Below are 23,560 nucleotides of genomic sequence, written 5' to 3'. Positions count from 1 at the left end.
CAAATATTAAACTGTCTATAACAACTGGCTTCTTAGGTCCATTTGCTTGGAATATCTTTTTCCATTCTTTTATTTCTAGGTGATGTCTATCCTTGATGTTAAGGTGTGTTTCTTGGATGCAACAGAAGGATGGATCCTGTTTTCCAGTCCATACTATTAGTCTGTGTCTTTTTATTCAAAAATTGAGATCACTGATGTTGAGAGTTAGCAATGAGCAATGCTTTGCTTTTTTAAAAATTTCTGTTATTTGGTGGTGGTGTGGTGTGTGTGTGTGTGTGTGTGTGTGTGTGTGTGTGTGTGTTTCCCCTCTTGATTTGCTGATCTGGGATTATTTATTCCTTGTATGTTATTGACTGTGGTTAATCTTTTTAGGTTGGAGTGTTCCTACTCTAGCCCTGGATTTATAGATAGATATTGCTTAAATTTGGTTTTTATCATGGTATGTCTTATTTTCTCCATCTGTTCTGACTGAGTTTTCCTAGGTATAGAAGTCTGGGCTGGCATCTGTGGTCTCTTAAAGTTTGTAGAACATCTGTCCAGGCCCTTCAGGCTTTTAAAGTCTACACTGAGGAGTCTAATAGGTCTTTACTAGGTCTATAATTAAGTCTACCTTTATATATTACTTGGGCTTTTCCCCTTGCAGATTTTAATATTTTGTCTTTGTCCTATGTGTTTAATGTTTTGATTACTATGTGGCAAGAGGACTTTCTTTTCTGGCCCAATCTATTTGGTGTTCTGAATGCTTTTTGTACTTTGACTGGCATCTTTTTCTTTGGATTAGGAAATTTTTCTTCTATGATTTTAGGTTTGGTCTCTTCATAGGGTCTCAGATTTTTTGGAAGTTTTGTGCCAGGATTTTTTTTTTTTTTTTTTTTTGCATTTAACATTTTCTTTGACGGAAGAATCTATTTCTTCTATTATGCCTTCAGTGCCTGAAATTTTTCTCTTCCATATCTTATATTCTGTTTGGTGAGGTTTGCCTCTCAGGTTCCTATTCAAGTTCCTAAATTTTTCTTTTCCAGATTTCTTTCAGTTTTCTTTGTTGATTCTGTTTCCATTTTCAGGTCTTGAATTGTGTTCTTCACTTCCTTCCACTGTGCTTTCATGGATTTCTTTAGGGATCCGCTTCTTTTAAGGCCCTCTGTCATATGCATAAAAGCTGTCTTTCTCTTGTGCTTCAGCAGTGTTGAAATTCTCAGGGTCTGTCGTGGTGGGGCTGCTAGGCTCTAGGGGAGACATGTTGTCCTGGCTGTTACTGTTTCTTTGATCTTGCCTTTGTTGGTTGGGTGGTTTTTCTCCCCCTAGACCTGTGTTGCTTTCCTCTTCCTGTTAGGAGAGTGTGGTGACTGTGTGTTGCTTGGTAGGGAATTCTTTTGAGATTGGTCCAGGTGTGGCCACTGGGGGTTCCAGGCAAAATGTATTTCTAGGTATTAGGAGCGGACACTTAGGAATGGGGAGGGATTAAGAAGGGGTTGGCTGCTATGGTCCACAGGAGGGATCTGCTTAGTCTCTGGTAAATGGAGCAGAGAATGAGGAGAGGCCACGTAGGTGGTCTGCTGCAGAGTTTGGGATGACGCTTGGGGATGGGATTTGGAGAAGTAGAGGCAGAGTGAAGATCTGAAGCTCACCTACCTGTTCCACTGACCTGCTTGCTTCTCCATCAGGCTTGACGGGTGGATTCCCGAGGAACGCTACCTGGAGTTGGGGGCTGGGATAACAAGAGCAGTGGATGGGAAGGTTGGAGCAAAAGATCTGTGTGATCCACTGGAGACTGGAGGTGGGGAAGCCAGGGAGGGAAGGCTACAGCAGGTGCTCTGTTACAGAGATGACTGTGATGAGACTCAGGATTAGATTGTAGGAGAGAGGGAACAGGCAATGCCTGCTTCCCTGGCCAGAGTGGCTGGCCAAGATAGTTCTTTATCAGGTCTATTGTGTCTTTTGAGATCCCTGTTCAGATTCATAGCCTGACGATAAGATTCCAGGGTCTAAACAAAATCCAGAAAATTCTACTTTCTTCAGCCATCCTTAACATTCACATTGCAGGGAAGAGGCTATTGTTGCTTCTTGGAGAAAATATAATCATGATGAAGACATCATTAAGACACATTAAAGCTGGGCTGGAGAAATGGCTCAGCAGTTAAGAGCACTGGCTGTTCTTCCAGAGGACATGGATTCAATTTCCTGCAAAGGCAGCCTACAATTAACTGTAACTCCAGTTCCAAGGAACCTGATACCCATGGCAAAACACCAATGCACAGAAAATAATAAAAGGAATACTAAAACTTTATGATGCCGAATTTAAATTATGAGCGCTTCACCATAAGAAGGTGTGAAATTTAACGTCATATCTGTAATAAAGGAACTTTAAAAGACACCCCAGAACAGCACTTAAAATACAACGTTACCAATGCAATATCGCTAAAATGCCTTTGTGGCCCCCTTCTGCACAGGGGAAACATTTCATTCAATAATCACACTATAGCTGTAAAGGATATTCTATTATTGGTATTTTGCAGAGTGGACAATAGAAGTTTAAGCTGTTTGTCCAGGGTTTTCGAACTGCCTCTCAAGAAGAGGCACACCCCTGAACGGACTGCTATGCAGCCTCTCCATGCTCCTACCATTCTGGGGGCATTTTCCATAAATGTGGAGATAAATAAATCAAATCATAGTGAGTTATTACTTGTTCAAGTTCTTGATATTGATCCACACTGTATAAAATTGAGGTGGATCTTAGACCTAGCTCCAATGTCCTAGAAAAATTCAGAAAAGATATTCTTAGCAAGGGAGGGAATTTAAGTGTTGCCCACAGTTTCTCTTTCCTGAATATGGACCTGTAAATAGTGCTTGTAAACTGATCTGAAGGATGTTGCCGCTGCTGCTACCCCTCCTCCTCCTAGTCCTTTTCTTCTTCCTCCTCTTCTTCCTCTTTCTCCTCCCGCTCTCTTCTTAGAAGAGGTTAAAATCCTTTATCACCATCTAAAGCTAGATACTTACTCATTTCTGACAAAAATCTGTGCCAGGAATTGATTAGATATCCTCTTTCAATTCCTCCACAAACTGTTTCTTATTAATAAGGTTAATTTCCCATTTATCTGAGGAGATCATTAAGGCATTAGAGCATGAGATACCTACCACAACCTTTAATTTAGCAGAGTTTTTCTCAATTATCTCCCGCAGGAGGGATGAACAAGAATCTGAAAGAAAAAGTCCCCAAAGCATTAGAGTTTATCATTTTTCTTTTTCAGCAAGATGGAACTGGTCCTGTACCTTTAAAAACATTATAGAGAATATACAAATAAAGACCAGGAGGAAAAGTAAAGATGGCTCAGGAGTTAAGAGAGCACTTGCTGCTCTTCCAGAGGCCTCGTTCTGTTCGCAGCACACTGGTCAGCCAGCTAACAACTACTGTAACTTTGCTCCAGGGGATCCGACACTGTCTTTGGGCCTCCATAGGCAGCTGTATGCAGGTGCATTTACATACACACAAATAAAAGTAAAAATAAGTTAAATTTCTAAAAGCATAATACAAAAATAAGAAAATAGTCAAGTTGTCGAATGAGGGAAAATCTGTGGATGGAATGTGCTTGTGATATCACATAGAGGAAACAGCGGGAAAGAGATGCCCCCCTTTCATTTCCTGTGGCTCATGTGAATCCATACGTGGATGGGAAAAATAAGCCAGAATACCGGACTGTGACGACCTCCGTTGTGTGGTAGAAGGAATGTGTGGTGGTTTCTCCTCCCGTCTCTTCGCACTTGATGTGGCTGGGGCCCCCTTTGGCTCGCTCCATGGCTGTACTGCTCTCCTATAGAGCCACGCGCCTCATGGATTTAGGAGTGGGTCCATAGAGATGTTTCTTATATTGAAACTACAAATTCACATATTTGTTCAAATAGAACTTGGAATTTTTGTATAAACAGGAGGTTGTTCTGCCTTCCAGGGCTTGTTTAGAAAAAGCAGTCTTCTAAGTAGATGCCGGCATCCTAGGCCTGTGAATTGTGATTGCTATCATATTCCATGCAAGGAGCATCTCACGTTGGTCATGGATTGCTCCCTGGGGAGTGGCTGATCTGGCTTCAAACTTCACATACGAAACAATGCCGCATCGAGATGGATCCAAGTGAGCTCCCCAAAGCCATTTTGTTTACCAAGGAACGGAATTGCTAAATAATAGCAACTAAACAACTTCAGCCAGATTTTGATGTATTGTCTTCCGTAAAGGTTGTGCCAAGTCTTTCCCAAATAATATAAAATACGATATTTCTCAGTTTTCAATTTGCCCACCAAATGCAGTGGTGTTCTCAAGCGTGGATTCCTGCTGATCTGAGTGTGTGAACTAAATTTCCCTGTTTACTGTGAGTTTAAGGTTTAGTTCTGTGTGCTCTTCACATTGACTTTTCTCTGGTGACCATAATGATTTTGTCCAATTTTCCACGGGCTCTCCTTTTTTTCCCTATTCCTGAAGTTCCTGATAGATTTTATGCAGATGTTAACTCTTTGTTATACTTACTTTGTCAGTAAAATATGGTATTTGTTTGGAGATTGATCCAGTTAAGTTTAACTTTGGGGAATACTCTTTTGCATTCATTAAAACCTGATTTTTTTTTCTATTAAAATTGTGATAATTAGAGTGGTACAGTCTCTGAGGTTGAGACATTCTTGTGATCTTGAAATAAATTCATTTGTTCTTGAGATACTTTTAATGCATATTAATTCACTTTTATAGGACTTCAAAGACAGGGCTGGATTGAATCTTTTTAAGTGAGATTTGAACTCTTCCAATTTTTTATTATTTGATTATATTGTTTTTATGTGAAAATTATACTAGTCTCTTTAAATTAGTAATTTAGCCTTGTTTCTATTTTCTGAAACTTTCTCTTAACCAAGTTAATAGGGGCTGAGTGGTTAATGCACCTGCCGCACAGACATGGAGTTTGCTCTGTTATGTCAAGCCAGCTCTGACCATGTGTCCAATGTCTGCTGGAGCTGACTTCACTTAGGATCTCCCCTCCTTTGTGTACAGGGCCCTCTGCTGACCACACTTGGCTTCAGGGTTGTGAACTGGACAGGTTCTTCTACCCTTTTGGATCTCCCCAGATTGAGTCCTTTGGGGTGGCTGGTGTTCTCCGTAGAAGTGTGTCACGGTACACTGGGGATATGGGAGGGAACTCAGTACTGAGATCTCCACAACTTAAAATACTGCTCTGAAATCTTTGTCCACCCTTCCCCCAGTGTGTGTGCGTGTGTGCGTGTGTGTGTGTCTGACTCCACCAGGTTAAACACAGGCGCTCTCACTGGTAGCTGCTCCCTGTTTTCTGGCACCCAAGATATCTCAGTTTTATTATTTGTATTTAATTTTATATACATGAGTGTTTTACTTGCATGTATGCCTGGTGCCCACGGAAGCCAGAAGAGGGCATCAGATCCCCTAGAACTGAAGTTAACAGATGCAAGTCAGCATGTGATGTAGGAATAAAACCCAGGTCCTCGGAAGGAGAGCCGGTGCTGCTAACCCCTGAGCCACCTTGCCAGCTGGGTAGCTCGGCTTTGAACAGTAGTCTCCCTCTCATGATGGTGCCCATCCACTGCCCTCCTAGTCACACAGGGTGACAGTGCAATTCTTTTCTACTGCTGACCCAGCTGCCAGAGGAACTGATGCCTGACCAAAGTCTACACCTGGGTTTGAAGCAGCTGACAACTGTGGGCTTGTTCTGCAGGTAACACTGTCATTCTCTGTAAACCGGTACCACATGGCTTCCTTTGGATGGTGTTCCTGCTGCCCCTCCCCCTCCAGGAAGCCATGTTCTACTTGGCTTCTTTTTGGCCAGCAGCTGGTCTTTTTAGTTCTGCTTTTCAGCTAGTTTATCATTGCCTTTGGGAATTTCCAACACTCTTCCTCTGTTTGAAATAGAGTCTGTTCTATCTTGTGCTCACTCTTAGCCTTAACCAAGTCATGTGAAGACAGCTTCTAGCTCACCATTGTACTCCCACATTAATTTACCTTATTAATCTCAGGAATTATATTTGTGGGCTGGGGAAATGGCTCAGTCAGCAAAGGGCTTGCCTTGTAAGCATGGAGACCAATTCAACCCCCCAGAACTACATAAAACACCCACCCAGCCATGGTGGTACATACTTGTAATCTCAAGACAGGGCAATCTCTTGTCTGCCAGTTTAGCCTAGCCATTGTGTTCAGGACCAAGTGAGAGTCTCTGTCTCAATAAGCAGCGTAGATGGCCAAGGTTGACAATTGGCTTCCATATTCAGGCACATGCAAGAGACCCACATTCACATGAACACACATGTACACATACAGAAGAATTTTCTTTCTGATTTCTATAACTCCTTTCTCTCGTCCATAAGTATGTAGAGTCCTCATTTTTGGGATCTCATGTTTTTACCTCATAGTTACTATTCACTTAATTTCTCCAAATACTCTAAGCATACTTTCGTAAATTTACTTGCCCTGTTGCTCACCTTTTCTGATTGTTCTATGATGGCTCACATTCTCCTGTAGTTTTCGGGTTTTAACAGTAAGCTTCTTCTAAGTGTGGATTGTCTACTTTGGAAGCTTAGATGCTGTGGACATGGAAATATTCTGTCCAGGTACACCAGATTTGCTTTACAGTACAGTGCAAACTCACCTTTCACTCCAAAGGGAGCAAGAGAGAGTTTACTATGAGCCACATATGAATGAGTACAGCCTTAGGGATGTGGGTGTGCGTTGCCCCAAATGGTATTTCTCCTCGAGGAATCAGTTACATGAAACTTTTATAGACCTAGAACAAAGAAAAGTCATGATCAATACATTTGCCATGTATGTTGAGGGGGCCACCGTGGGTTAAAGCAAAGCAAGGAAGTCTCTGCTATAGAGATCAGATGTTACATGTTGGCAGTGTTAGGTTTGGGGGCAGTAGACATTGGTGGTTGGTCAAGTTAATGTTTTCTAATGTTCCTACTGGCCAAGTCAAAGTGACATTAGATCACATATAGAAGAGGCTTATACATGGCTTGGGGGGAGCTATGGGGCTGGTAAGGTGACTCCACAGAACAGGTCCTTGCCTAGAAGCCTGACCCCAAGAGTTTGATCCCTAAGTCCCTTGTGGTAGAAGGAGAGAACCAGTTCCTGTCGTCTTTTGATGGCCACCCGTATGATGTGACCTGTGTGTTCTCTTTCACACAGAGACAAAACAAATATAATTTTAAAACTTAAAAAAAATTCATCTGGGCAGTAGTGGTTCACACCTTTAATCCCAGCACCATAAAGGCAGGGGCAGGCAGATCTCCTGATTTCGAGGTCAGCCTGTTCTACAGAGCAAGTTCCAGGACAACCAGGGCTATGAAGAGAAATCCAGGCTGGGGGAAAAAATTAAGAGACATCCAAGAACTTTGGATTTCAATCTGCTGCATCCCAGCTCTCCAGAACCACAGTGCTAGCTATCTAATCCACATGCAGTCTTCCAAGACAGTCACAGTAGAGACTCTAGTTCATATAAGGAGGATCCGGATTTCAAGTTCCAGGGTCAGGATCAAATCACTGCTGCACAGAGGCTGAATGACCCCATACCTGTCCTCAGTGCTGGGTTTTGAGCTACTGGTTTTCTCTGGCCAAGTAGTCCAGCTCTGCAGCCACAAAGAGAAAGCTTTCTTGCTCATTCCCTTGGGAGAGGGAGAGTGTGCAGATATTTTCTAGATCCCATCATAGGTCAGGCAGTAGCTGTCACTGAGCAGAAGTTAGATCCTGTTTTCCTGTCCATACTGTGAGTTTGCATTTTTTATTGAGGAATTGAGGCCATTGACATTGAGAGATTTCAATGAACAGTGTATGTGTGTGTTTTCTTTCTTTTGATTTGTTGATCTGAGATTATTCTTTGTGTGTTCTTGGCTGTGGCTAACCTCTTTAGGTTGGAGTTTTCCTTCTAGCACCTCCCATAGGACTGGATTTATAGATAGATATTGCTTAAATTTGGCTTTCATCATGGAATGTCTTGTTTTTCCATCAATGTGTTTAAAAAAGTTTTGAGGGGTATAGAAGTCTGGGCTGGCATCTGTGGTCTCTTAGACATCTGTCCAGGCCTTTTTGGCTATTAGAGTCTACACTGAGAAGTCAGATGTAATATGTATATGTATTATATGTAATATGTATATGTTATATATAAATTTAATTTGTATATTACTTAGTCTTTTTCTATGCAGCTTTTAATATTCTTTCTTCTGTACATTTGGTGTTATAATTACTATGTACCGTGGAGATTATCTTTTTTTGGTCCAATCTATTGGATGCTCTGTGTGCTTCTTGTACCTTCATAGACATCTCTCTCTTTGGGTTAGGGAAATTTTCTTCTATGATTTGATTGAAAATATTTTCTGGGTTTTTGACCTGTGCATCTTCTCCTTCCTAATAATTTTAGGTTTGGTCTCTTTACAGTGTCCCAAATTTCCTGGATGTTTTGTGACAGAAATTTTTTAGATTTAACACTTTCTTTGACAGAGGTATTCATTTCTTTTATGGCGTCTTCAATGCCTGAGATTTCTCTTCCATCTCGTGTATTCTATCAGTGAGGCTTGCCTCTGCAGTTACTATTTAAGGTCCTAAATTTGAAATTTTTCATCTCCAGATTTCCCTTGGTTTTCTTTGTTGATTCTATTTTCACTTGCAGGTCTTAAACTGTTTTATTTTATTCTTTTCTTTCTACTGTTTGTCTTTTCATGGATTTCCTTAAGAGATTTAGTCATTTCCTCTTTAAGGACCTCTATCACATTCGTAATGGCTATTTTAATGTCTTTGTCTTGTCCTTCAGTCTTGTTGTAATACTCAGGGCCTGCTGTGGTGGGGTTGCTGGCATCTAGCGGAGACATATTGTCCTGGCTGTTACTGTTTTATAATGCTGGCTTCTAGGCATCCGGGTTTGGAAAGATTATAATTCTAGATGCTGATATCTGATCTTGTGTTTGTTGGGTGGGTATTTTGCTCCTTGGTCTCTGTTGCCATCTCTGGTTCTTAGGAGGGGTATGGTGGCTGTGGTTCCTGGTAGGAAATTCTTCTGGCATCCTGGTAGATGTGCTCTCTTGTGGGAGAGTTCTAGGTAAAATGTGCTCAGGTATTGGGAGCTGACTCTTAGCAATGAGGAGGACACTAAGAAGGGGTGCTGAGGTGATCCACAGGAAAGAGGGTAGGAGGATGGTCCACCACAACCGGCTTAGTCCCCTGGGAATGGGAACAGGGAGGGAAGAGAGACTGCAGCAGGTGGCTGCTACAGAGCTGGGGGCAGAACTTGGAGCAGAGGAGGGGAGGTGAAGATCCGCCATTAGCCTGCCTGTCTCCCTGGCCGCAGTCAAGAAATGCATTAGTTTAAGTCACCTTTTCCTCTTTGATCCTTCTCAGGACCGAGTTGGAAGAACCACATAATTATGACACAACAATTTCGTATCTGAGTCAATCTAGCAACTCCATTAACCCGTGTGCTGCAGGAGAAACTACTGATGGTAAGTCTGCTAAGCCAATTAACAGTATAGCCCTGTGAGGAGTGGAAATGTGTCAAGACGGCATTTTCCCTATAGCTAATGATACGTTAAGATTGTCGCATCCATTCTGCCCTGCCGCCGTAGTTCCTCTTTATTTCTCCCATATCTTGTCTCTTAGCAATGTATTTCAGTCCAGCTGGGCATCAGCACTGATCCAGACTCCTGATAAATAACTCCTACTCTGGACCTCTTCCTTTCTGCCATCTCTTTTCATCTCCGGTCATCTTAACTGCTTTGCCCTTTGTAGGTGTGTAGGAGGAAAAGCCAAGACACTGTGATCCAATTTTTCTCACTTCTCTTAAGGAAATCTCACCTCGCTAAGCTAATCATAGCCTCCGTGAAGTTACTCGGTGTGCGGAGAAAGAGATGACACGCCCCGAGAATTAGACTTGGTGTTCCATCTAATTAAGAAAGAGGGCTTGATAAGGTATTGCCTCAGTCCTGAGCTAAATCCTCCAGCCTCTGGCGATGCTCAGCATGCTTTGTGCAATGGAGACTCTCGGCGGAAAGGAACAAGAAAGAGACTCATTACTGCAAGGTTCAGTGTCTTTGTTCTACCGACAGCATCATCCAGTTCTCTACAGAAGCCATAAACGTTAGTGCTACAGTAACTACCGGGGCTTACAGAGCCAGCACTATGGATTGTATCTCTCTGCCTGGTCCTCTGTGCGGATATCTGTGGATTGAAAGCTTCCACCCCTGACAGCAAGCAACAGGAGACTGAAGGTTAGAGAGGTTGAGCTGTACATGGTGCCCCGAGTATGTGTGGCGGAGCAGTAGTATAGAACAGACTCAGCCTGTCCGGACACTCCACGCCCATTCCCATAAACCTAGGCTGCATCTCACTTAGGGGGAGCTTATCTCCCTTGGAAGGAGGCTCCAGATGGTCTTCTGGCTCAATAGTTGCTGTATAGACAAGAGGACTTAGGTTCTAGGAAATAAGTCACTATTCTGGAATATGTACTTAGAAAGTTTGTGATATAAAACATGAAGACATACTGACATTCTGTAGCAGGCTTTTTCTTTTGACCCACCAACCGGCTCCCAAGTCACAACATAGAGACTTATTAATTAGGAATGCTCAGCCTAGCTTACGCTCATATCTGACTCTTTTAAATTAATTTCTCTTTGTCTACCTTTTGCTTTAGGGCTTTTTACTTTCTGTGTATCTTATTTCACTGCTTCTCCTGGCTGGAGGCTGCCTGGCTGACCCTGGGCGTCTCCCTCATTCTCACCTCTCTTCTCTCATTCTTCCCCCAGGCCTAGATTTCTCCTCCTCTTTATTCTTTCTGCCTGCCGGCCCCTCCTATCCTTTCATAACCTAGCTACTGGCTGTTCAGCTCTTTATTAGATCAATCAGGTGCCTTAGGCAGACAAGGTGCAGCAAATGCAACCCATCTTTATAAAATTAAACAAATGCATCACAAACAAAAGTAACACACCTTTACATAGTTAAAATAATATTCCACAACACATTTTGCTCTGTTTTCCAGGAGTGGAAAGTTGAATAACTACTAGAAAATTACATTGGGCAAAGTCTATTATCAGTAATGGCTGATTTCGGCTTGGAATAGAAGTTCTGCAACTGATTATTAATGTCTGCCATAGGTACAGGGCTCTTATGACTGTGCCTCTTTCTGGTGCCAGGGAATTCTACAGGGGTCTTGGAGAGCCTTGGGGACACCCTCAGAACATGAAGTTTTAAGCTAGGAAGCTGTTTCTCTTGAGTGGCCTGGGGCAAGCTTCTTCAGAGTACGAGTTTCCACATTGGTACAGTTTGAATGTTGGGAAAGGAAAGGTAAATTAATAAAGGTAAAGGAAGTATATTGCCTACACTTTAAAGATGTTTACTGCTTTATATTATTAATTATTTAGTATCAGTGACAATCATCTAACCTCCTGATGTAAAAGACAGACGTATCTAAGATCCCATGGGATGTAGTACACAGAGAAGTAGAAGTCTCCAGGCCACAAACCTCTGTAGTTGGAAAGTGGCTGAGGAAACTCTGCTGGAGTTTTCTCTTTTTCTGCCACCCTGGTAAAGCCATGTCAGAGGAGGAAAGTTAGACTCCTGAGTAGAAAGTGAACAAGGACTCCAAAGCTGTGGGTCAAATCTCGTTCTAATTCCTAGTCCCTGCTGATTCCTTTGGAGTGCAGCCCATTCTCCCTTTCTTTCGAGATTGTAATCACATCATTTCTCCCTCCCCTTTCCTCCCTCTGAACCCTCTTATCTGCCCCTTCTTGGCCTTTTTCAAACCTTGTATTATTTTTTTTTTTTAAAAATAACAGTATTTATTTATTTTAAATCCCAGCTGCAGTTTTTCCTCTCTTCTCCCGTCCCAGCCCCTCCTCCACTTCTCTGTTCTTATTCCCCCTCGGTTTCTGTTAGGAAAGGGCAGGTCTCCCATGAGTATCAACAAAACATAAGCCCATGTTCTTGGTGTAAGTTCGATCCTGAAGCTTCCTAATGGAGACCCTCCACCTGAACACGGCAAGGACATCTTTAGCTGAATGTGTGTGATCTTTGCCTACATGCCAGAGCAAACATCCCCAGGGAATCTGCAAGCCCTGGTTTTGCAGTTTCTCAGGTATCACATGCCCTGATATTCTCCATGTTGGTTGAGGGGGAGGAAGTAGGGTCATCATCTGCTAATTCTATGAAGAAAGCACAGACAGAACATGAAAGAGAAGACTGCCTTTTTAAAGAGTGGGAAGGAGGCAGTACTCCGAATTGGTATAGCGGAAAATTGAATCATAAACAGATTTAAATTTTTTTGATTTGTTTTACTTTGTGTCTATGAACCACGTGTGTGTTTGGTGCCCAAAGAGGCCAGAAGATGTTTTTGGAACTGGAGTTGCTGGTGTTTCGAGCCATCACGTGGGTGCTAGGACTTGAACCTAGGTCCTCTGCAAGAGCAACAAGTGCTCTAAACTGCTAAATCATCTCTCAAGCCCAATAGACAGATTCAAAAGGGGGGGGCATATTAAACAAAAAGTAAAATAAGGGGCAAAAGTAGCTTTCTCTAAAAGTCCCCAAAGATGACCATCTGCATTTACCTAAACGGAACTACATTATTAACTATGCATGTAGACTTTTAGAGCTAAGAAAACCTAAATTTTAGAGAGAACTAGGATAACGTTCATTTTGTGAGTAAATTATATGTTTACATTAAGAGCTGAGCAAGGAGGCATTTTTTAGTCAGTTTCAGGCCAACAGAAGAAACACAGCAGAAACCCTGCCTGCTCCATCCACACTTCCACCAACAGTTTAAAACTTTCATAGATGTTTGCTAAGCAAAAAGCATGTGAGAAGCAATTTTCTGGAAAATTTAACCCTTTTCATACAATGTCAGGTATCCTGTAGACAGTGTGTTTAGTTGCTATCTGGGAGGTACTGCTGGGCTAGCTTGACAGATGAGCAGCCCTAGGCTCGTGGGAATTCATCTGAATCCCCCAAGGAGAAAGTGGTGTTGGGTCCACAGGAGTGGTGCAAAGGTGGGCACAGACCCCCAAAGTCTATTACATCAGAAGCAAACTTTATTCCAGTAAAAAAAATTAAAAAAAAAATAAATCTCCAAGGGGCACAAAAAGCTAAAAAGCTTATCTGCTAGCTGAGACCACTGCTGGAGATGGACTTGTAACGTTGTGGCAATGGACTGTTTCCAAACTTCCCTTTTTATAGCAAGAAGCAAGCATTAGGCATGAACAAAAGAATTTTTACTTATCTTGAGGTGAAAGTCTGATACAAATTGCCTTTTTTTTTTTTTTTTTTTTTTTTTTTTTTTTTTTTTTTACAATTTCCATTAACAGGGTTGGGGTTTTTGTTGTTTTGTTTTTGTTTTAGTTAAACTAGTATTTGTATTTTAGGTCATTGTTTTCTTCTGGCATTTTCTGCTGGTGTTTATACTTCCTATACTCCCCTGATACTGCCAGTTTTGTGTAGCAGAGAAGGGTATGGCACAATGCATAACCAAAAAGTCAGGTACATCCCATCATTTAAAAGTCAACTCAGCTCCCATCAGTTGCTGGTCATGAGTGGCTGGGGTTATCTAAAAGCTGAACCCCAGTTTGCAGAGGAGGGACCCCCAGTTTGCAGAGGGCCACTTCAGCCTTGCAGACAGAGCTCTGGGTTGAAAAGCAGAGTAACCCGCTGTCAACCGTTCATCTTCAATCTGCTGAGAAAGCTGTCTGTCCTCATTCTCCTTGGCTTACAGCTTTATGTCTTTATTTCTACGTTCTTATTTCTGGAATCTGCATTTCTATATTCTTATTCTCGGACTCTTCAGTGGGAGGACTCAAATTTGGTGCCAATTCTTGCCACTACTTGTATTTGTTAGTAACTGAAGAAGTCATGACTTCATTCAGTAACTCTCACAAAACCGTCAGGAAAGTGAGATTTTTGTGTCCTCTGGGGCTCCTCTCTCAGACTGTGTTTAGGAAACAAAGCCCTTGGGGCAGGAGATGGCATTTATCTCATGAGTTAGACTGGGGTTCCTGTTAGTCCATCCTGCCAGCCCCACCCCCACCTTCCATAGCTGTCTCCTACACGCTACCACTGATTTTCAATGGTTTCTTTTAAGCAGGATGTAGGCATCTATTTATTAAACCAGGAAGCTTAAGATATGGTTTCTTATGCTTTCAAATAGGCCATAAATTTCACCCTGAAAATCCCCCACAGAACTCAAACCTTAACCTTAGAATTTTCCTACCCATGCCGAGTAGGTCATAGATCGATACTCTGACGTGTGAGAAAACTGGACTCTGCGATCATGTGAACTGTGTTAACCCTGAATATTGCGGGAAATCGGTGGACGGACTGACTTGAAATATCTTTTGTTTATTTTAGTCACTTATGAAGTTGAAATTGAAGAACTCCAAAAGGTATGGCTTCTCCTGTCCTTACTGGTGTGTGACTAAGCGTAGCACACTCCCGCAGACGTGAGTCTAGGGTACTTTCCAGCATGACGAGCGCTCCTTATGTGCAGCATGTTTTTTTCTAAGCTCCAGTGGTCAGCATTCTGAACCCCAAGCCTTTAGTACAAGAGTCAGAAGGCGTGTACTGAGGTGGGCAGAGATGGTCTTAGTTGATTCCTGGGCCCTCATCTCATCTCATGTGGTCCATGCCAAATGACCTGTAGTAACCATCTCGTTCAGGGAGAAATGTCCTTCAGAACAATCCAAATTTGTACATCTTATGCTTTCAAGAACACAGTCAGAGCCCAGTCCTGGGTTCCTGCTGGTGCGGTATTAAGCGTCTCCTTAGAGGTAATTAGCAATTCAGTTGGAGTCCCAAGGGGAACTGCTGCTGGCCTCAGTCAAGGCTCCTGGCTATGTCCTTGAATGTTGGTCCCACATCTGGAGCCCTTGTGAAGGCGAGCATAGGCAAGCAATGATGGAGTGGTGTGTTGAGGACCATTCAGCGCTCGGGACCACCGTTCCTCTGTAAATGGAGTATTCCCCATGGGGACAGAAAGTTTATCATTGTTTCTACCACCACAGATGTTCAGTAAATGGGGCGGGGAGGTGGACCAGTACTTCTTCAAATTACATAGAGCAGCTTAGCGTGTGAGCTTCCAGTGCAGTGTCTGGTGCATAGTAGGCACTTTCTCAGCACTTTTGTGGGGTCAGTTAAGGGTCTAGTCTGCACCCGGTGGGCACATTATGTATTTAAGATGAGTGATCAGAGTCCAATTTCATCTCTTCTGATGACTTGGCTACAGGGCTGTGTGAACACAGTTCATGCTCTTACAAGATACTGCTGGATCCTTGCAGAAGCCCTGGTTGCCTCACATCAAACGGGCTCATGGCTGTTTTCTGTGGTGGTTGTCCTTTCTGACAAATTACCTTGTCTGCCCCCTGCTGGTCTAGCACGGAGCCCTTAATTTGATCAGGAATTACATAACATTCATTCCCCAAGTATACCCTGGGAGTCAGTACCCCTGCTTCCAACTATAAACGGTGACTCAAGGGCTCAGAGCTATTTAATAACCAGTAATTGGTATTGAAAAATATTGAAAAGGATCTATCTGACTTGTTTACTGGTGCTGATCTGCTAGAATTCTGGGAGGAACCACTAGTCACTGAACAAAGGCTTGCAGGCTCTCCCCTAAGGGCTGGCAGTCTATGCTTAGCCTTAGAGGGAGCCTTTCAGATTCTTGTTTTCTATTTTCTTCAGGGTTCTTGGCTAGATTCCAAACAATTAATGACCTCAGATGTGGGGCCAGTGATTAAGGGGAAAGGGGGGTCATGCTATGTTGTGATCACTGGGGTGTAATCTTTAACAGAATTAAATCTCTGTCATGTAAGAGTAGAATTTTGATCAGAGAGCGTGTAGTTAGGGCACAATCCAAGCAAGACTCACATACTGTCCTTTAGCAACTGCCACTGCCCGGATACCACAGGCTGTACATCCCGAAGTTCTCCTTCGGGGCATGGCTAGAACGAGACGCAGAGAAAGCTGCCCAAGCCCTCTCATGTGTGGTAACTTACACGTACTGCCCCTTCAGAAACGTTGGTTTCTTTTCTGCCTGAGCTGCGGCCCCACATGCAGGAGTTCATGGGACTCTCTGTGGCTGCTGTCTGCTTGTGCCGTGTGCTGAGAACGCACCTTCCACTGATCAAGTCCCCTGATGATTGATACCCAACAACAGAGCCTGCGTTGGGTGAACTCACAAAAATGACTGCTTTCCTCTTCGTTTTCAGCCATGGAGGAGTTTTCTCCATCCAGAATCGAAGTAAGTTTTCTCTCTAAGCGAAAGCGTAGTCTAGCCACCCGTGACTCATGATTAAACTCATTTTCTTGCTATGGACTGGCCGTGTTCCCAGTGCATGAACTGGTTCTGTTTGTCCAGGAACTTGTAAGGGACCCAGTGCAAAGCAGGTTCTCAGTGACCCCATCTGGCCTTGCTTGTTCTTGTCATCTTAGCCCACACTGTCCTCACGCAGCAAACTCTAGTTGACAAAACAAAGAGGAGTAACTGGAGAGCCATCCATCCTATAGACAGCTGTGGTAATCCAAACCAGATGGGCAAAGTGTTGGGGATGGGGAGACTACATGGCTACCCCAGGGTCTCATCAGTGGAGGACTCTCGAGTACTGTGACTTAGACAAAAGAGATCTTGGGTTTGTTAGCAATGTAAGATGCAAAGGGCATGTTTGGAAAAATTAGCAGTTAATAAAAAAAAGGAAGTGATCAAATAAGGTGGTGGGCTACGGGAGACTGTGAGACTCTTACACCCAAACAGACATTGAGAGAAGGAACAAAGAAAGATGGAATTGGAAAGGAAGAAACATGGTGGATCACAGGAGGACTTAGACTGCATCCTGCATGTGTTAGAGAACTAAAGGAGTTTAAGCATGAATTGCTACTTAGACTGGTTGGAACGTGCAGGCATGCATAGAAGCTGTCTGTCTAGTTGATGTGGTCCCGGGTCCTCATCTTAAAGAAAGATTCACTTTTCTCAGTCATCTCATTAGGATTGGGCCAATCTACCATCTACAGGTAAGACCTTACTTTTCCTTGGTATCATCCTGTTTTAGCCCTAGACCTCAAGACAAAGAAAACAGCATGAAGGAAAAGGAGCCATCTGAATTCAAACCTTCAAAACCAGAGGATTCGCATCCTAACCATCCTTCTAAGGTATCAGTGTCAGAAGGCACATGGTGGAGTTCAGATATGTGATCTTTCTTAAATACAAACCTGATGAGTGTCTTCCACTACTTCTCTTTACAAAGCTAAGGATAAACCCCAAACTCCTTGCCGTGTATACAAGACCGTTCATGAACCAGCCCCACCCCATTTGTCTTTTGAGTCTTGTCTTCAGTCTTCCCTCTTCTCTGTCCCGTCCTCCTCACGACTCCTTCCGTACTCTTAGGTCACTAGCATGTCTCCAAACAGCCCATCCTTTGCCCATTCCGGTTAGTCTGTCAGATATTCCTGTCTCCCTCCATCAATCTCCTGCCTACATGTTTTAAGATAGAGCTTGGTGGATTCTGCTTTGGGAAATTTTCCCACACTCAATCTCCCGATGGAAAGGAGAAATCTCTCCATCCTTTGTTTCCATGGCTGCGAACACTTCCATAAGTAATGTCATATTACGCCCTAATTCCTTGTTCACCATGACCTGGTCATTGCCTGGCCTGCTTCCAGAGCTTTTCACACTGTCCTGCATTCAGTATAAATCTCACAGATGAGGAAATGCGGACTTGAGAAGGACCACAAGGTAGTGGATAGAAAGACAAATGTCAGGGAAACTGGAGGGAAGGAGAGATACCCAGCAGCCCCCTTAGAGATGATGAGAACAGGGATATAGAGCTAAGCTCTCTCTCAGTAGAATACTAATAATGAGACCCATCCTCAGTTCTTTGAGCTGCCTAGATTCTTTATTAAGGGTACGAGTGATATTTCTTCTCACGGAATGCCATGATGGTTGAGATGGAAGAAAGAGCCTGACTGGGAGTTGGCACTCTCTGTGCCAGGCATTCATTGGCTCTTCAGAAATAAATGAAGGGCATGATATATACACTGGTAAGATGTAGGGTCTGATAAGATGGCGCTCAACAACCTGTAATAATTAAGAGTTGTTCTCACCGAGGACCACATTCTGAAGACCAGAATGCATGAGCCAGGAAGTGACTTGACAGCCAGCCCCAGCAGCGCTCTCCCTGTCGCATGTGTTTAGGTAGGTGCATGTGAAGGGACACCAGGAAAGGTCCAGATGGCTGGAGTCCATGAGGACAGAAGGAACGTTCCGGCTGGAAACCAGGAAGCCATGACTGACATCCCTCGGAACAGGCTCTTTCCCGAGGACGTGATGCCAATAAGGCACTCCCAAGACAAAGGTGAGTTACAATTCCCCTGGGATCTCTTCACTACCAAATTGATTTAAAGGGGAGCATGGCCGAGATCATAATTGATTTACAGATATATACTAGACATTCATTATGTACCTAGTAACAGGACTCTAAGGGCTGTCTTCCCCAGAGCAATGGGAAGAGCTGTAGGTTTAGAGGTAAATGGCTCATGTTCAAGTCTGCTCAACTGTGAACTTACCATTGGGTGGTGAGTGTGCTTTCCAGTAGTGCAGTTTCTCAATTTAAAAAAGGAATCTGAGCATGGACCTCACAGGAGTTAGGAGTTCCAACAGCATGTCATGTGACACATGTCATGGGACAGTCTTGTTCTCTTGTCTACCTACTGACCCTGCTCCCGCCATTAGCAGACTGATGTCACGCAGCATCACGAAGTGACTGTTGCAGCTGCATTTCCTTCCTTCAGCTTAGTCAGGACCCCTGATTACAAACAAGAATTAAATTATACTTGGTTAAATCACTACTTAAAGTAGGCTCACTTGGCAGGAACTCAAGGCATGCCTGATCTGGGGACACAGATAATATCACAAGGACAACATATCCTGAGTTCTCTCTGAGGCACCTCTGTTTTTCCAGGCAGAGTCGATTCCTGTAAAGTCAAGCTGGCAGCAAGCAATGATTGGGTTACAAACTATTCTCTGATAAGCCCCAAAGGAAAACCAGTAATTTTTATCTTTCCAAAGATAAAAGACATGAGTCTTACATTGTCTTTGATTGAGCCACATGCCATCACCAATTAAAAACCTATGGCGATCCAATTAGATGGGGCTATGTCATATTTCCACTGAGCTAGGAGTGGGTAGAGTCATTTCTACCAAACAACTCACTGCTTGTGTTCGCTACTTTTCTGTTGTTGTAAAAAGAAACCATGACCAAGACAACTTAGAGAAGAAAGTTATAGAGGGCTTACAGTTCCAAAGGGTTAGAATTTATGACCATCACGGCAGGAAACATGACAACGGGCGGGTACTGGAGCAGATGAGCACTCATGTCTTGTCCATAAGCATGAAGCATGTGAGGATGAGTTAATTGGGGATGATATGAGCTTTTTTTAAATTTTGGGGTCATTTGATTATTTTATTGAGCCTCAAAGTCTCAGAACTCATACTAGTAGACACCATAGAGGTAGCTATAAGTCAGGTAGGAACTAGGTCATATTTATATTAACTAAACCATGGATTACCATCAAAAGGATTCAATGTACTAGTTTAAAAAACACACAGACACCACACACAGAGAGGCACACAGACACCACACACAGAGAGACACACACAGACACCACACACAGAGAGACACATACACAGACACCACACACAGAGAGACATACACAGACACCACACACAGAGAGACACACACAGACACCACACACAGAGAGACACATACATAGACACCACACACACAGAGACACATACACAGACACCACACACAGAGAGACACATACACAGACACCACACACAGAGAGACACATACACAGACACCACACACAGAGAGACACATACACAGACACCACACACAGAGAGACACATACACAGACACCACACACAGAGAGACACACACAGACACCACACACAGAGAGACACACACAGACACCACACACAGAGAGGCACACAGACACCACACACAGAGAGACACATACAGACACCACACACAGAGAGACACACACAGACACCACACACAGAGAGACACATACACAGACACCACACACAGAGAGACACACACAGACACCACACACAGAGAGACACATACACAGACACCATACACACAGAGACACATACACAGACACCACACACAGAGAGACACACACAGACACCACACACAGAGAGACACACACAGACACCACACACAGAGAGACACATACACAGACACCACACACAGAGAGACACACACAGACACCACACACAGACACATACACAGACACCACACACAGAGACACATACACAGACACCACACACAGACACATACAGAGAGACACACACAGATACACCACACAGAGAGACACACACAGACACCACACACAGAGAGACACACACAGACACTACACACAGAGAGAGACACACACACGACACCACACACAGAGAGACACATACACAGACACCACACACAGAGAGACACACATATGCAGTGTGTCATGCAGTTTTCTGCTAGTTTTCTCTTTTTAGCCTAGGAGACAGAGCTGAACACTTGTGCTCTCAAGATACTTGTCTCCTTAGTAAATTGTCAGTTCTACACACACCGGCAAGACATTGAATTGGTAAAATACATTCAATTCACTGTTTAAATAACTTGATCGTCTCGCCATCGTTCTAGAACAACTCTTTAGTATGCAGCAAAGTGAGACTCAGAAGAACTCATCAAGCTTTTGCTGAGAGGAGGCGTTGATGTGCATAGGAAGGACAAATTTGGTTGCAGGCGGCATCAGATTACACCCTAGCATGAAAACATAAAGTGTACATATACACATTAATATGCTAATTGGCACTAAATTTAGATACAGAATAATTACAACTTATATTTTGAATCTGATAAAAGTTCATTGTTCCAGTTGTTTAAGAAGTTTTGGAATGGACGTGTTTTAGTCAACTCTGTCTGCCAAGGCTCAAACAAAAGTATAGTCAAAAGTAGCGATGGGCCCAGGAGACCTTATCTCAGAGTTGAGTCAAGGTGAGGCTGGGAATTACACTCAGGGACCTGAATGTCCTGGGCACGTGTTTTACTGCTGAGCTGTACTCCGAGCCACTCTCTCTAAAGCTTTAAGATCGTAGCATTCAGGACACACACTTCATTCCATTTCATTCCAAGTAGAGCCCCCAGGCATGTGATAGAATCGGTGTGGTGTTCTCATTTTCCTAATGGTCTGTTTTATTCTCAAGATGTATGACTGCAACATCACAGTTAGGCTCACCTCACTTCATTCTGGGAATCCCAAAGGGCATCATGGCCTCAGTTACATCCCAGCCTGGTCCCTCCTTAGTCTCTCCCAAACTGTGTCAGCATGATATGAGCTTTTAAAACTTCTAAGCTCACCCCAGTGACACACTTCCTCCAACAAGGCCACACCTCCTAATCTTTCCAAATAGTTCCACCAACCAGGGACCAAGTATTCAAATATATGAGCTTATATGGGACATTCTCCTACCAACAAAGGTAGAAAGAAGAAGGGTTTAAGGCATCCTTGACTTCCTAGTGAGGACTTTGTCTAATGGAGGAAAATGCTGCAACCATCAAAAGATAGGGTGGATAAATATATAACATCCTGTCCACACAACAGAAAAGTTAGAGCAACCATCAAAAGATAGGGTGGGTAAATATATACTATCCTGTCCACACAACAGAAAAGTTAGAGCAACCATCAAAAGATAGGGTGGGTAAATATATACTATCCTGTCCACACAACAGAAAAGTTAGAGCAACCATCAAAAGATAGGGTGGATAAATATATAACATCCTGTCCACACAACAGAAAAGTTAGAGCAACCATCAAAAGATAGGGTGGGTAAATATATACTATCCTGTCCACACAACAGAAAAGTTAGAGCAACCATCAAAAGATAGGGTGGGTAAATATATACTATCCTGTCCACACAACAGAAAAGTTAGAGCAACCATCAAAAGATAGGGTGGGTAAATATATACTATCCTGTCCACACAACAGAAAAGTTAGAGCAAAGCACAAGTTGCAGGTAACTAACTGCAACAACCTGAAAGAACCTCTCAACATAATGCTGAATGCAAGTGTGCAGCGCTAAGGAGTACAAATTGCATCGCTGCATTAGTTCAAAGGTAGACAGAATGCACCAAGAGCTTGGGAGACAGAAGAGCAGTTAGCTATGGTGGGGAACAAAGCAGAGAGCCCCAAAGACGCTCTCGCCCTTTGACGCGGAGCTGCTTGCTCTGATCTGTGTATGTGAAGATGTTCAGTGTGAGACAACCCTTGGTCTGTAGTTTGGTGATGTTTTCCCCTGTGTACTATGTTGTCATTAAATCTTAAAACAGAGCTAGCGATGCAGTTCAGTTGTGAGTGCTCGCCTCACATGTACAAGACTCCAGGGTTTTGATTCATAGCATTGTAGAAGAAAAAAACAATAAAAAAGCAAAGAAATATAAGTAATCATGAAAGTAAAAAATATAAAAAGGTTTTAAAGGAGAAGGTAACTATTCAACACAAACATAACACATATGCCTCTAAAATGAGACCATTTTAAAATTATGAAGAGCAGAAACCTTAATCAGGAAAGAGATTTAAAAAGTAGAGGAAATTTTAAAAATATGTTATAAGGAAGTAGATACAAACATTTCAATATCAATAAATTCTGTGCATGTTAAACTTACTAGTTAGAGGATGCATTCAAAGTTTTCAAAATTCAAAGTATTTGAGGAGTATTTGCATGACCTGTATTTCTTGAGGTATGGGGATTTAGTAATGAAAGAAACAGCAAAATTCAGGCATGTAGGACTGAAGACCCTATCTTTCATTCTACATAAAAACCAACTCAAAATGGATCAAAGGCCTTAATGTAACAACTAAAACTCTGAAGTCATGAGAGGGGAACATGGGGGAAACCTGAAAAAAAATGTAGGTATAAGCAACAACTTCCACAAAACAATGTCAGACGCTGACGAACAAGACTGTGAACGCAGAGGCTTCTGACCCCACAGGGAACAGCAGAACACAGACAGCCTACGGAAGGAGGGGAGATCTTTGCCAGCTGTTACTGACCATTCATATCGAGATGATATACAGTTCAAAAGTCAACACTGAAAATCAAATAAGTCAATGAGTGAGCACATGACTACAACAGTCACTGCTCAAAAGAAGTACAAGCAATTCCATGGAAAAACATTCGCCTTCCTCAGCCATCAAAGAATGTAACTCAACACTGTCCTGAGAGTCTATCTCACCCAACCAGAGTGGCCATAATAAGGAAAGAAAACAAGCGCCAGAGAGAATGTGGAGGGAATGGGAATTAGGGCAGCTGCTATGGAAGTCAATGTGACCGTCTTTCAAAAACGCTAAAAATGGAACAGCCACATGACACAGCTATGCCCGGGGTGGGTGTATGAAGCTGGGGAGCTAAGTCAGCCCACCTGAGTCTATCAGAGCACCGCTCAAAATAGCCAAGTTATAGAGTCACCTTCAACAGAAGAATAACTAAAGAAAAT

The 23,560-nt window shown here is 43.0% G+C and overlaps 1 protein-coding gene across 3 annotated transcripts in view; it reads left to right on the top strand.

The window, feature by feature from the left end:
• Fyb2 (FYN binding protein 2) overlaps window positions 1-23,560 on the top strand; it is a 104,091-nt gene that overhangs the window by 56,623 nt on the left and 23,908 nt on the right. For all 3 annotated transcript variants that reach the window (XR_005285875.1, XM_038334187.1, XM_038334188.2), the window contains exons 5-9: window positions 9,390-9,490; window positions 14,376-14,410; window positions 16,232-16,263; window positions 17,069-17,168; window positions 18,211-18,370. Coding sequence is in view for 2 of the 3 variants with exons in the window: in XM_038334187.1 (XP_038190115.1) it covers window positions 9,390-9,490; window positions 14,376-14,410; window positions 16,232-16,263; window positions 17,069-17,168; window positions 18,211-18,370 (428 nt within the window). In the remaining variant the exon portion in view is untranslated. The remainder of the gene's footprint in view (window positions 1-9,389; window positions 9,491-14,375; window positions 14,411-16,231; window positions 16,264-17,068; window positions 17,169-18,210; window positions 18,371-23,560) is intronic.

This window comes from Arvicola amphibius, chromosome 6 (assembly GCF_903992535.2).
Source record: "Arvicola amphibius chromosome 6, mArvAmp1.2, whole genome shotgun sequence".
NCBI classification, from domain to species: domain Eukaryota; kingdom Metazoa; phylum Chordata; class Mammalia; order Rodentia; family Cricetidae; genus Arvicola; species Arvicola amphibius.
Note: the sequence above shows the minus strand (reverse complement) of the source record. Positions and strands in the feature narration are given on the sequence as shown.